Source organism: Panulirus ornatus, chromosome 16 (genome assembly GCF_036320965.1).
Source record: "Panulirus ornatus isolate Po-2019 chromosome 16, ASM3632096v1, whole genome shotgun sequence".
In the NCBI taxonomy this organism is placed as follows: Eukaryota; Metazoa; Arthropoda; class Malacostraca; order Decapoda; family Palinuridae; genus Panulirus; species Panulirus ornatus.
In genome coordinates this window covers 2,969,196-2,984,260 of record NC_092239.1, presented here as the reverse complement: position 1 = coordinate 2,984,260, position 15,065 = coordinate 2,969,196, and the positions used below count along the sequence as shown (strand labels likewise).

At 48.6% G+C, this 15,065-nt stretch overlaps 1 protein-coding gene across 1 annotated transcript in view; it reads left to right on the top strand.

The window, feature by feature from the left end:
- Nucleotides 1-940: 940 nt before the first annotated feature.
- The window catches only part of LOC139754041 (uncharacterized), a 20,360-nt gene continuing 6,235 nt past the window's right edge, over nt 941-15,065 (top strand). The window contains exon 1 of the mRNA XM_071671029.1: nt 941-1,084. Coding sequence (XP_071527130.1) covers nt 1,073-1,084 — 12 coding nt within the window. The 5' untranslated portion in view covers nt 941-1,072. The remainder of the gene's footprint in view (nt 1,085-15,065) is intronic.

The window sequence follows — 15,065 nt, the reverse complement described above, 5'->3', positions numbered from 1 at the left end:
CATACTCACACTACCATGTACTCCCGCACTGGGTTACCCTCACGGCCGTATCCTTCCTCCGTCGGGTCTTGGTCAAGATATTACTCACCGTCGAGCGTCGGTTTAACGCGGGTGACCTCAACGCTGCGCAGGTAGTGATCCGTCAAACAGCAGCTGGGTACTGGCTGTGTTGCTGTCGATGTGCCACACATTCTTCTCCTCCTCCCTCTCTCCCTCCCTCCCTGGCGGTAATGGTGTGGCTCCGTACAGCGTCATTTCAGTACAAATTTCCGTTTAAGCTCTTGGCATTCCTGTATACTAAAGTCTCTCTCTCTCTCTCTCTCTCTCTCTCTCTCTCTCTCTCTCTCTCTCTCTCTCTCTCTCTCTCTCTCTCTCTCTCTCTCCACCCGGGCAGAACCGGTCCGAACCAAAAGTCTCACATGATTAGATTTTCCCACTGGAACTATTTTACCCCCGTGCGGCCTGAACTATTGAATCAACCAGCCTTGGTCAGGCAGGAGGAATGGGAGTATATACAAGTAGCTTCTTCCCCGGGTCGCAACTGGGGAAACCCTTGGAAGAGACGTGGCAGTTGGGCTTGGGAACACGGCATTAGAAAAAAATAACAATCATGAGGCAGATATTTTTTTTTACCCGAGTGCATACGAGACCCTGAGCTAAGACAGTCGCTTGAGTTCGAATATTTACACACTACATCTACGATGATTTAATTTGGTTTGTCGGTCATAAGATGAGCTGGGTTTTAGGATATGAGATGGTCGACCGATGGGGAGTGACGTCGTCTTTTGTTCATACTGGGGAAATAATGAGCGAGCTGGCCCGGGCGGTCATCGAGGGCACTTGAGCAGTTGGCATGTGATGTTTATACTGAGACATTTGACACCAACTTGCGGTCTTGTTATGTTGCGAAAGGACGCGTAGATCTTCCATTGTGAATTGAGAGTTGATGGTAACTGTCCAGGTGCTTGGACCTCGACTAGCGATCGAGATTAAAAACTGAGAAGATGGCACCTCGAAGTCCGGTATATATGCGACGGTCTCGGGAGGCGAGGCGAGACACCGGCAAGCCGTCATGAGGAGAGCGGTAAGTGCCCTCCCACCAAACCTTGTTCTTCCTCCTCCTCCTTCTGGTGTAGTGATGTCACCTACGGTATTCAGTAACGCAGGAAATAACGTGATCGTCGACGAATTTATAAAGTGTGTGATGATGGGGTGAGGGATGAGACGTGCTCTGATGGGCAGAAGATTATGATGGGAGCTGGGGGGGTGTGTGGGTGTGGGGTCGTCCCCCTGAAGGGTTAGTAATAGCGGCGACCGTCGCGCCCTTGTCTTCAAGCGGCTCTTCTTCCGTGTTGATCGCTGCAGCTTTTGGTTACGGTGCTTTCTTTTTTTTTTTTTTTTTTTTTTGGTTCCCGTCGTAAACTCCTCTTCGTCCCACCGTCCGAGTTTGTGAGAGTGGACGTCCATCAACGTGATAGATTGGTCGGTCACCTTCGAGAAGGCTCAGAGGGAGACACACTCAGACATTCGACGTCAGGATGAATATTAAAGAACCTCGATCACAAAATGAATCATAAAATCTTCAGACGAATCAAAATTTTTGTTCACATTTATCAGTCATTGTCTCTTAACGGATATGAAATGATGCGTCTGGAGGATTTCAAACTTTCTCGGTGTCATTGATGTATGAGATGTGGTTCATTGATGGATGGGTAGGAGTGTAAGGTCCGTGGTGTGACCTGAAGGTGACCTGAGGCAGTAGTGTATTGATTGCTGGACACCTGCCAGAGCCATGGGCTTAGCCAGCCAGCCGGACCCATGGTCCATCCCTTCTTCGGGACGGAAACAAAACCCAAATCGGCAAGAAACAGTCTTGAAGGAAAAGAACAAAGGAAAAGCTACGTAAGGAAAATGTGAACATAAAAGACTAATTTCATGTTTTCGTATGGATGTCCCCCGCTCGTGGTTTTGCTCTGCCGAGCCTGAGTCTTGCCGGGGGTCTGTTGGGAAAGGCAACAGTCAGGGACAAAGGGAGAATTGTAGAAAGGGTGGAGCTTCAGGCATGAGGAAGGTGGGAGGGTTGGGGGCTTGAGGGATGATGGGAGCAGAGGTGAGGTGAGCGTAGGGTAAAAGACCGCAGCACAGCCTCAACCCCTGCCACGTAGATCGGTGTAGAACGTGTGTAGATTTTTGTGTGTTTATAGATGTGTGTATAACGTAATTTCTGATTTGCACCGTACGGGGAGTGAGTTCTCCGACACTCGTGGAGTCACATCTTTTGATCTTTTTCCTTCATACGACTTTTTGAACTCTTCGTACGTTGTCAACATTTACAGCTTAACTACTTGTTGTATTCCTTTCTCGCACTAATACTACAAATGTCCTTTGTGTTTTTTTATTCATTTATCCCTTATTTTCATGCTTCTGGATGTTTTATCGTTGCTTCTTTCGAAAAACTGTTCACTTCTGACATCGTTGAATTGGATTACAAACTTGAAAAACTGTGAATGAATCATTCCTTACTCTTCTCTCTTCAAATGTGGACACATTTTAACGTCTCGCTGTAGCTCAGTTTTATCAGTTTTAGTACCATATTTGCAGACTTTCGCTGTACCTTCTGTATTAGTTCTCTCGCGCTTCTTCAAGTTGAATAACCAAACTAGAGAACTTTATGCTGAATATATCCTTATCATGTCCTCGGATGTAATTCTGATGTAGATCTGCCAAGAGACAATTAATCTCCTTTGCATTGTTCCTTATGTGGAAGTCTACCAAGTCTCACACTATAGTTCCTGATAGATGATATTCATATCGCAGTCATCCACTTCATCCCATCTTCATTTGCATATAGGCTGAATTTCATGGACTTTGGAGGTGTTTTATTTTAGGTACCCACGTGAGCTGATGCAATCCTCCTAATCTCTTTTGCTTCCTTTGTCATCGCTTCGGCATCATCCGCAAATATGTTCAGGCAGGAGTCCAGTTCTGGCAAGTCATCTAGAGAGACGGAGAGGAGCAGTCATTGTCCCAGGAACGAGCCTTGCGGGACGCCATTAGTGAACCCCCAACCCATTTCAGGTTGGCTTCCTTGATGTGTCCTGTGTTCCCTTGTACTGAGATTATCATCTGTTTATCGGAGAAATCTTTCCCATATTCCTTCCTGAAAATCCAGCTTCTATACCAACCTCTGTATAGCACAGTGTCAAATGCTTTCTAGATGGCAGTCCAGAAATACACGATGCACTCAACCTCTTTTGTGAATGTGTGTGTGTGTGTGTGTGTGTGTGTGTGTGTGTTGCAAATTGGTATACCGACACCAGTGCTGAGTCATTGGGTTGCCTTTAAGTTGCGCAGCATCTAATGTTAATCGCGAAGTCATCTATTTACCTTTTGTTTACCTCTTCAAGTGACGTCACTGAGTGAGAAGGACAGATCACAATCTAATACTGGATAAAGAAATATCCTTTTATTTGTCTCCAATAATTTTTGTAGTCTGTAGTCTGCAACGTCAGCAATTTCTTCGGTGTACGTAATACATTATTTCGTAGATTTACACCGTCAATAGTTCCTTTAGTTTATCTTCAAATATCAGGAAACTATTCTCTCTTATCGATTCGATATATAGAGAAAACGGTTGTAAGGACTGACTTGTGATCTTCGATATAATAGTTCTAAGTCGCGGTGATTTGCATGTTGATATAAGAATATTGATAAATTTGTGTAAACTTCATGTGTATATAGAAGCGCAAAAAATAGCATATAAACATTTGTAAGACTAGTGTGTGGTTGAGTTACCAATTCCTGAGTGAATTGCTGCTTCGTCAACCAGAGTCGCGGATGCAAACATGGACTTGTGGCTCAATGACTGGTCGGTACAGGGTCAGGGACAACATTTCCCCCAGGTACACCAGGAAGGCGGCAATTCAGGGACGGCCCTTCCTAAACGCTCAGGGCCTAGGGCCCCTACTCCAAGGGGTACCGATCCCTGGTTCTGACCGTCATGTGGCAGGATTCAGAAAGTAGGAAATGCTCTCGCAAACACCATGAATTCTCATTTTTTTTTTTTTTCTTCCTGGGGCGTACCCCAGGGCCTCCCATAAAGCTCATGATTTACGGGGATGGGTGTTTAATGGGTGAAGGGGCCCCCCCCCGAAAAGGCTATAGGGCCGGCCCTGGGCGGCACCACCATTACCAGCAGCGGAAGCAGCCAGGCCCGGGCCAGTGGGTCAGACGTTCACGGCTTCGCTTCGGCCTCACTGTTGCTCCTCCTACAGTCACCCGGGACGTGGCACACAGCTCACTGTGTCCGTGACCTGTGTTCCACCTGGTCTTGACCTGGTGCCTGATGTCTTTGTACCTACGTTTACTGCGTGTGTGACCTTTTATTTTTCTCTTGTCTTCACCTCGTTACTTGTACTACCAGGAACATACCTGTGCTGGTGACGTGCACGAGTCACTCTTGAAATAATGACCTGAGTCAACCGGCATGAGATACATGGGTGTCATTCAGACCTGATGATTATCTGTAATGATGATGATGATGAGGAGGAGGAGGAGGAAGTTATGGTCGAAGCCTCCCCACCTGCCATGGTCAGGATGGTGTTGAGCCACAGCCTGAGTCTCCACCTGAAGGACCTTGAGACCAAACAGACCAGTTTACCCCCCGTGTGAAGGACCTGGAGACCAAACAGACTAGTTCCTCCCGTGTGAAGGACCTGAAGACCAAACAAACCAGCTCCCCACGTGTGAGGGACCGGACCAAGTTCCCCCAACACGATCGCTCTGGGGATGCACCAGACTACAGTTATCGTCTGGTAGGAGGGCGTGAGAGGGGGGGAGAGGCCCTCAGATCATAGCACCACGCTTGAGGTCTTCCAAGAACTGGTTCGCAGCGGAACGAACAAGAATAGAGAAGGGGGTGTAAGACAAAGACAAGGGAGGCATACCCATGTACACGAGTACGTGGGGAGGAGACCTGATGGTCCATGACGAGGTTATCTGCCTTAGAGACAGGAGAAGGAAAGTAGAGATGTTTGGGGGGTTGAGGGGGAACAAGAAGCGTCAGTCCGTCTGCTGACGAGGTAACGGTATAAGAGCTTCCCAGAGGAGGACTTAATGATGAAGCCCGGCGTTCACCCGTGAAGAACGAGTCGCATCAGAGAGTCAGCGGTGTTCACCTCCGTCATGAGTACCGTACGGAAGGGCCGGAGCGCACTCGAGGGCGTCCCTCCCTCCTCGGGGCCCCGGGCCTCTAACATCACCACCTGCCGTGGCCCACTTGCCTCCCTCGCGCACCGTCAGCCACGCCACCGCTAGCACGGTGTTGCACCGTCAAAAGTACAGATACGTGTATACGATTCTGCTCCAATGGACGGGAGGGGTTGATGATGTGGTAAGTGGCGACGAAGCACCGGCTTGAGGCGGAGGGGAACGTGTGGGTGTCGAAGCCGTGCCCCCTCCCTACCTCATCTTATGGGTCAGGTCTTGAACGTCGAATCATCATAACCTCCAAGGGTTGTAACGTCGTGCTCAAAGGGTCGTATCGTCATGCTTAAGGGTCGTGCCGTCGTGCTCAAGAGTCGTAACGTCGTGCTCCAAGGGTCGTGCTAGGACGACCATTCTTACATTGTTCCCCCGGCTCAAACACGATCCCGTGGGTTTAAGTTACCGTGTCGACCGTGTAGCCACTCAGCCAACGTAACTGTTAGCGAGTGTTGCAGGACCAGGAATGTGTTACTGAATATATAAAACAACCACTTGATAGCTTCTCGGCTCTCTTGAGTTGCTTCAAGTAGTGTTGCTTTCATCCACCCTTCCCTCCCCTCCCTCCACACACACACACACACACACACACACACACACACACACACACACACACGAGCTCATTAAGATCCGTTTGTGTTTGTTTATTTCGTGGCATGAGACCACTGTTACCGCTGGGCTGTTACGCCGTCTCGCTATAACGATTCTCAAGCTGTTGATGGCCGGGTCTGTGTTTACAGACTCCGTCTACCTACTGCCAGTGCTGGTAAGTAAATAAGGAAAAGCTTTGACCATTCGCTGTATAAGCATTTCTGTTGTTGTTTTTTTTAACTCAAAGGTTCCACGTCCAGACAGACGTTCTGTTTGGTCTGTGGAGGAGGTGGATCGTGTTTTACGTCACCAGCAGGAAGTTAAAGGGGATAGAAAACAGCTTGTGGTTGCTTCGTTTATCTCGTAGCTATATTTACGGCCTCCATAGCTATAGCATGTAGGACTGTGTTATGGGTAGACCAAGCTGGTCGGTTATGGGTAGCCCAAGCTGGTCGGTCGAGTGTTTGCTGTCTCAGAAACAAGGAACTAGCGGACTTTTTCTAGTCAGCAGGTCTCTGCTGCCCCTGGGGGAAGCTGTGCCTTCAACACGGTGGGGAGGAAGGGGTTGGCCTGACGGTGGGGAGGATGGGGTTGGCCTGACGGTGGGGAGGAAGGGGTTGGCTTGACGGTGGGGAGGAAGGGGTTGGCCTGACGGTGGGGAGGATGTGGTTGGCCTGACGGTGGGAGAGGGGAGGAGGGAGGAAGGTTGTTGATGTGGGGTGATGGTGTGTGTGTGTGTGTGGGGTGATGGTGGGTGTGTGTGTGGGGTGATGGTGGGTGTGTGTGTGGGGTGGGTGATGGTGTTGACATGGTTGAGGGAGCTGGGTGGGGAAGGATGATATTTCCTCCACTCGCAGTTGCTCTTCAGGTTTCCTCACGTGATATTTTCGCTGGTGTTGCATACGGCAGTTTACCATTCTGCTACTACCCTACTCTCTCTCTCTCTCTCTCTCTCTCTCTCTCTCTCTCTCTCTCTCTCTCTCTGGAACTCAAAGATTGATCCTAGGAAAACGATAGCGTTATAAGACCAAGTAAGGAGCGGTAGTGCGGTGGGAACTTTTGCAATGAGAGACGGCAAACTGAACTAGAAATTATACATGTATAGTTATTGATAGATAGATAGATAGATAGATAGATAGATAGATAGATAGATAGATAGAGATAGATGTCTTCATCGTTTTGGTTCAAAGCAGCAGCACTGTGGAGGAGACTGGACACGTGTCCTGCAGGTGCTTCGTGTGAACCCAAGGAAGATAACTACGTCATGAGCCTGACGGCGGAGGACAACAGTGTTGTGAAACAAAGGATACACACACACACACACACACACACACACACACACACACACACACTAGCTCATGGACATATATTGTCTTAAATACGTACCTCTCTCTCTCTCTCTCTCTCTCTCTCTCTCTCTCTCTCTCTCTCTCTCTCTCTCTCTCTCTCTCTCTCTCTCTCTCTCTCTCTCTCATGCAAGACACTCCAAGGTCTTCCAAGGTCAAGGTGGTGGTGGGGATGGGAGGTGGAGGAGTTAACCGCAGGGCCTGTGAACACACACACACACACACACACACACACACATCCCCCTCCTCCCCCATCCCATGGTCACCTCAGGCAATAACGCACCCCCCCCTCCCACCCTCACCCTCCACCATCACACTCCCCCCTCTCCCCTCCCCCATGCAGCCACCGTGGGAGCCGGTGCACCACTGTGGGCCGAGCGCCCTTACCCGTATCCGGACGTATCCGGACCAAGTAAACTTGGTAAACATGTATCCGGAAACAGTTTGCGTGCCCATCCGAACAATACTCCCACGTATCCGGACGTTGTATACACATTTACGAACGTGAGGTATGTGTGTGAGTGTTTACACGAACATGTGTACCTTTGTGTGTGTGTGCGTGTGTGTGTGTGTGTGTGTGTGATCACTATATGTGTTTTAAGGGGAGTAAGTCTTATACTCGTGTTGCCTTGTCTCTCAGCTTTTATATGTATTAGGTCTTTACTCCTACGTGTGTCACACACACACACACACACACACAGACACACACACACACACACACACACCTCAGGCGAACCCAGGTGTGTGGGTGTGTAGTTGAAGATTTGCCAGTTTATTTTTTTTTTGTCCCGTCTTTGGCAAGAGGGAAATCTGCCAACAGAAACATCGACAGAGGTTACGGGTGTTGGCAGAGGCTACTGGGCATCACGCGGGTGTTGGCAGAGGTTATTGGACATCACACGGGTGTTGGCAGAGGCTACTGGGCATCACACGGGTGTTGGCAGAGGCTACTGGGCATCACACGGGTGTTGGCAGAGGCTAGTGGGCATCACACGGGTGTTGTCACGGTGTTTCAAGGGCGGGTCGATCACCGTGCCAACAACAGCGCCACTTCCCAAGGTCAAGGCTTGCTTGTCGGGCCCTTTTGGAGGTCGACGGTGCAACCCTCGGTTAGGACGGCCCGCCCCCTCTGACCTGACCCTCAAGGATCAGGTCAAAGGCCATGGCAGACCTTTGTTTACCTAAGTAGAGGTTCTGAGCCCCTCGCCTGCGGCGTGGTGGGAGGGAAGATCCACCACACCGTCCCACGTCCCTGTATACATCTTCAGAATATTTGTCGTCGTAGAAAAAGCGAGAGAAACATTGATTATTATTCTTTTGTGGTCACTTCCTGCCTCACACGACAACACCCACACACGTGTGGGCTGCTGGCTGCGTTCGGTGCACCGCCGTGCACTCGCACGCGATACTTGGCAACACGTCACTCGCACGACTCGTCGTTCCTCGTCAGCTGTAGGTAGGTGTTCGTGCTGTGAGCACTACACGCCAGCCAGCCCTATCCTCTGGCAGAAACTCGTCGCAGGTACTCGTTCGTGAGTGACTAGACTCTCTCTCTCTCTCTCTCTCTCTCTCTCTCTCTCTCTCTCTCTCTCTCTCTCTCTCTCTGACTCCAGAGCACTTCAGTCCCCTAACTAGACGCTCGATAACAGCGCTGGTTCAGAGCCCCACGTATACGTACACACACACACACACACACACACACACACACACACACACACACACAGTCATCCAAGGTTTAGTTCCACCTTAAATGAGTTTAGGTGATGAGTGTGGATGGTATCACGAGACAGCGGCAGGTGTGTTAACTCCATGGCAGAGAGCCAAGGAAAGCTAAGGTGTGGCCCGGATTCGCTAAGGCTTTACCATGGGTTCGTAGTAAAGGGGTGAGCCTGCCGTTGGTAATAGGGGACTGCTGCTCACCAGTGACAAATAGGGAGGCGTTCGTCTCGTGAAGTAATGGACAGAAAATTGGCAGCTGAAGGTGGGGGGGGGGGTGTGTGGAGTGGGGGGTAAAAACACATGAGTACTTGCCATGAGAGTCAGGCATTAGGTAGGGCCAGGGGGTACCCCTCACCAGCACGAAGACACTGAGTGACGGAAAACGAGTCGCGTGAATCATGTGTGGCCGAGTGGGATGTGTGGGATAGGAAGATTCCAGCAGCCCACGTGTGGGTGGGGGTAGAAAAAGGACAGCTACTTGGGGGCCCCAATGGAGTGAAATTTGACTGCCGCCGAGATGTTAGCTCACACGGGAGAGAGAGAGAGAGAGAGAGAGAGAGAGAGAGAGAGAGAGAGAGAGAGAGAGAGGTGCAATAACAACGGGGCTGTTGGATGAGACCCACAACCAGATGGTCTCTGAGCATCACAGCGACGTTCAGGTGTTGCGCGAAGGAATGTGGCGTCCATGGGCAGACTTGGGACGGGATAGTCCTGGGACGGATTAGTCTCAGGACAAGACAGACAGACCTGAGATTAGAAAGTTCCCCTAGAAGGGTCAAGACGCAAACCAATATAATGCGACTCTGGAAGGATTCCTCTTTGGGGAAGGACCACCACCACACGACCACACCACCACCACACCACCATGTCCCTCTGTAGCGGAGATCCCTCTCTGGGGAAGGCCCCTCTGTGGGGGAGATCCCTCTCTTGGGAAGGCTCCTTCTGTGGGGAAGTTTCTCTCAGATTCGTATGGACGAGGCGACTCGAAGTCCAGGCGCAAACAAAAGCCGACCTTGATAATGACAGACGTGCAGGAGGAGATGGTCGCAACCCGAGTGTGGGAGATCTGCCAAGACTGATCGACCAGACCCCCCTTCCTTGTCGACGAAGCTGGCCGTCTCTCTCTCTCTCTCTCTCTCTCTCTCTCTCTCTCTCTCTCTCTCTCTCTCTCTCTCTCTCTCTCTCTCTCTCTCCCTCTCTCTCGGCCATGAAAAGTGGTTCAATGTCTGACCTGAATGATATTCCTAGCGACCCCGTGGGGCAACACTCTCTCTGGCCACCGAGCCCCACGGGCAGAGGGGGAGAGAGAGGGACACGTAGGTAGACTTTCAGGTCGAGGGCCAGGTAGGTAGATACGTAGGTAGGTAGACAAGAATGATGGTAGGGAAATGCAAGGGTTCTGACGGTCTGATTAGACTGAGTGAGATGCTTAGCGGAAGGCTGGCAAGCAAGCGGTGTTGGGGCGAAGTGGGGAATGAGGCAGTGGTACCCGGGGAGGGGAACTCCATACGGGGACAGTGACCCCAGCTGGGCCCCGGGGGCGCCCTTGTCTCCTCCTGAGGCAGACCACTCCCTTGCTCCTGCCGCTGCACCTGCTGGGTGTGGGCGAGGAGTCTCTCCAAGCACCGCTCCCGTCACCCGTTACCATGCGCGGAACCACGTGCATCTGACGACGTGTGCGCACGTGTGGTGGCAGGACGGAGGCGCACAGACGTGATGGTCTGTAGCGAGGTTATCTGTCGTGGCAACAGTAGCAGTAGTAGCTTGTGCTCCTCATATAAGTAGATGTAGAGAGGACAGTAGAGTAGAAGGATCTTCCAGACCCGGAGACAGTGGTAGAGGGACACCTGGAGAGCAGTTGGGAACGAGTGGAATACATGTATCTTCGAGCTGTGACCTTCCTAAGGTCATGTGTGTGTGTGTGTGTGTGTGTGTGTGTGTGTGTGTGTGTAGTTACCTATCAGTACATCACTAAAGAACACGTGATTCGAAAATGGGTCGGTGGCCTCAGGGATCTTTGTGTTATGTTGTGGTTAGGTTTTGTGCGTGAGAAGCAGAGTTCAGAAGTGAAATCATTCGTATTGTTTCATGTTTCCATTTTATACATTTTCTGAGCATTTTTCATTCAATGTTTCTATCGAAATGTTGACATTTAATCAGATGGCCATAACATTGATAACTGCATTCAAATTCATTACGTAGAAAGAGAGAATGAATTCGAATGAGGAAAATTAAATGTAATTCATTTTGTATTTGTGGTAAATCGGATCTGAGTTCATCACGCTCGGTATAATGTAATAGATTTGATTTATTTATGTATGATGGTGTAGTTATTGTCGAGTCCTGGGGGGGGGGGGGGTGTAGGTATGAGGGGGTTGTAGGGGCTCGCTCTTGGTGTGTGGAGGGAGCTTGAAGGCTTCAATCAATATTTTTCTCATAAATCTCTTCATTCGTGTACGTGATTTGTGTTTTTCTCAGTAAAACTTAAAGTAGAAGACATTAAAGTTCAAAGCCTCTCTAAGGTCTGCAGGTCAAACGTTCACGTTACTAGATGTTCAAAGCTCGACTTCAAAGTTCAGTAGAGTTCTTAGTCAAGTTCGTAAACTTCTTTCAACAATGTCTTCTTAACATAAGTTGGCAGAACTACACGCCCTTGTTCCATGAAGATCAAAGGTGTCTCAAAAATATCTACGATAACGTCTTGTCGTTTAAACCAGATCTTGGTAAAAAAAAATCTTTTTAAAAAAAAAAAAAGTCTGTGGGGAAAAGATCCATTTACGGAAAGAACTTTCTTGTTGCTGTGTAGAGTTTACTGTTTAGGTTCCGTCGCATCACCGGTGTTGTCGGGAGGGAGAGGCGCTACCAGGTGTGGTTCTGAGGAAAGATGTAGGCCAGACGGGTAATAGATTACGTAACTTGGGTCAACTACTCGTCAGCTCCAGTGTATGAATATGGCCTTATTTAAGGGTGCGGAAGGAGTAGAAATGTTGAGGGGGAGGGGAGGGGGGTGGGGAGAATGGAGAGGGAGAGAGTTGAGGCTGTGGTGATGGGAGTGGAGGAGAAATTTGACGGAGGGCAACGAACGGCTGCAGCAGAGCCGCTGACTGTCCATGGCGGCCGCCAGGGGGGTAAAGAAGGAAGATGTTGCCTGCTCCCTCAAGAACAAGTGTTGAGAGAGAGAGAGAGAGCTGTCACAGTGGCTGCATCTTGATCGTAGGAAGAGAGAAAGATCGACATGACATTGGAACACGCACAGGAGGCCAGGCACATCATACCCAAGGGGTCGTACCGTCTTGCTTCAAGGGTCGTACCGTCATGCTGGTATCAGAGTTGCCAGTATGTGGATTATACAGGAGGTCTGAAGTATCAGATCGGTCAATAAAGGTCTCCAGACAGCTGTAGCTAGAAAGTGTGATGGCCGGTAGAGCCAATATCCAGGTATTCAGTAAATTGAACCTTGACCAGACTAGTAAAGTTAAGTTCCTCGCGTGTAATAAAGTATTGGTGCCTCGTCTTGGTGAATTTGTTTATGCAACTTCCTAGGCCAGTTGTACTGGTTCCGGGACACACTCTCTCTCTCTCTCTCTCTCTCTCTCTCTCTCTCTCTCTCTCTCTCTCTCTCTCTCTCTCTCTCTCTCTCTCTAGCGCCGAGAACTACTGATCTACTCTCTGGTGCGCGCTCCGCAGGACCCAAGGCAACGCCGGGTTCGAGCACAAGACACCACCGCCACCGGAACGCTAGTTTGTCCACCACGAGAGGAATACAGGGAAATTCAGACAGCATCGAACCACTGGGTCCTTCCGAAGTTGTTTGTGATCTTGGAGAAGACGAGAAGCTCAGATATTAGTGAAGTAAAAGTAGACAGAGAAAAAGATGGTTCGGCAGTCACGCCCGGTTCCTCCCCGGACGTTGTGGGGAAAGATTTCAATCTCGGCGGATCCTGAGCATCCTCCTGCCAGGACCTGACGCCTCCAGGTGGGTCCTGAGCACTGCTGCCCGGGGGCAGTACGATCTGCATTATCAGCAACCAGTCACACCGAAATCCAACTAGATAGGAATGATTTATTCATATATATATATATATATATATATATATATATATATATATATATATATATATATATATATATATATATATATATAATCGATATTGCCTGATAAAAGCCCTCCCTCGGCGGTGAGTTGTAAAAGTAGCGTGTAATGAAAATCGAGTGGCCGATTTCTAATTCATCACAGCCTTGTTTAGACCGACGATATTCAGGGTTAGTTGTAGTGCACAAAAGGCCTCTAGCGCTCTGTTGTCGTCAATAGACGGCACATACTAACATGTTTAATATGAAATGATTTAGAAATATGAAGAATGCAGAATCTAAACAGCCGGCCGTATGATGTTTCGGTATCTCCAGTTTAGAAAAAACAAGAATTTCGCCTTATGGAAACGTATTTGACCCGGAATTTGTAGCATTAATACGAAACGTTATTGTAAATCATCATTGCCAACTTCGTATGACATGCAACTCACTCATACAATGCCAGCTCTTGCTTGAGCTTACGGTCCTAGAATGCACCATAATTATATATATATATATATATATATATATATATATATATATATATATATATATATATATAATGTGTGTGTGTGTGTGTGTGTGTGTGTGTGTGTGTGTGGAACAGCATTTCTTTACTTGCGAGTTGTATTATGAAGTAAGATTGCTTTCAAAACAAAAAATAATATAAAGACCTTATCCATATACTTCATCACCATTTATTGGCAACCTCAATGTACAGATATTAGTAACCCCGTATGTCATAATTTCTCAGTTCGCAATTGTTAGTATAAATCTGCTCAAAGGTTTTAGGTCAGGTCTTCAAAAAGAGTCAAACACACCCAACCAGAAACAGAACCCAGTCATACAAGTATTCCGCGGCGTGGTTGGGTGATGGAGAGGTGGCAACACTGTAGCGCGACGACCTAGAATTTTTGTCAGGTCACGCAGTGTGTGGGCGACGTATTTACCAGCTTGAGCGAGTGTACTTCTGTCCATTTTATAGTACATTTGTACTCATGTGTGTGTGTGTGTGTGTGTGTTAAAAACCACTATTCTTACAAGCGTCTGCAGGGAGCCTGCTTGGGTTCCGCATAATTGTCATTTGCTATTTCGTCTTGAGAGAATCTTCACAGATGTCAAGCAGAACTGTAGTGAAGTTTAGGACTAACTGTGCATACACCAATGTGGATTTTTGATTTTCTGTCAGATTAGCATCCCATGCATTTAAACAGGTTTTGTGCGGGAGAAGAGGACGCAAATGTAGCATCATGCTTGGCCTATGGGCAGTGGTAGTGTGCGGAAAGAGTGGGTGCTGTGAGCAATATTAAGGGAAACACGGCTGTTGGAAAATATCTGGTTTCTTGTTAGTTGTTGAAGAGATGTAGTGTACGACCCTGTACAGGGTTCTGTAAGCTCACTGTATGTCATTTGTTCCGAATTTGGGGAGCTTGTGAATACGCTGGGAATCTCATGTTTACCTCGTAGGGATAATCTCGTGTTTGGAAAATACAGACACCTATTGTGGATGTGTCTGGTAGTGGTAGCAAGGTGGAAGAGAACAAAGAAAGTGAATCACAGTTGGGCACACAGGACAGCAAATGGTACTTAAACAAATTTAAAGAAACCGTCAGTTGTGCCGGAAGGCTATCGGTCATGACGCTCTGTCAACTCGAATTCATTAAGTAGTTTTATAAAGGTCTCACGATCTCTTTTTCGCAGTCATTACGCATTATAATCCTGCCAATGACCGTAGTTGTTGACAAGGCAGATAATTTTTAAACGTGCATTTATCTACTTCCGATGAAGATTCTTAATTATAAAATGTGCGTAGGAATCCTCTACCTACATCTTATACTGCTATCCATTTGCTTCGCATCCTCCACTCTTCCTCTTCCACCCTTGAGCCCACACCATCTCGGCCCTGGGCCCAGAATATCCCGTTCCTAAACCTACAATATGCTGTCTCTGGGCCCACAACACAACTGACTCTGGGTACTGCCTCAATCCCTCAACACTGCGGATGGCGGCCGGGCTGTGTGGGGTGCATGTGCTCCTCCGCCCACCCTCCAGATGCGCTGCGCAGTCTGGCGGAGG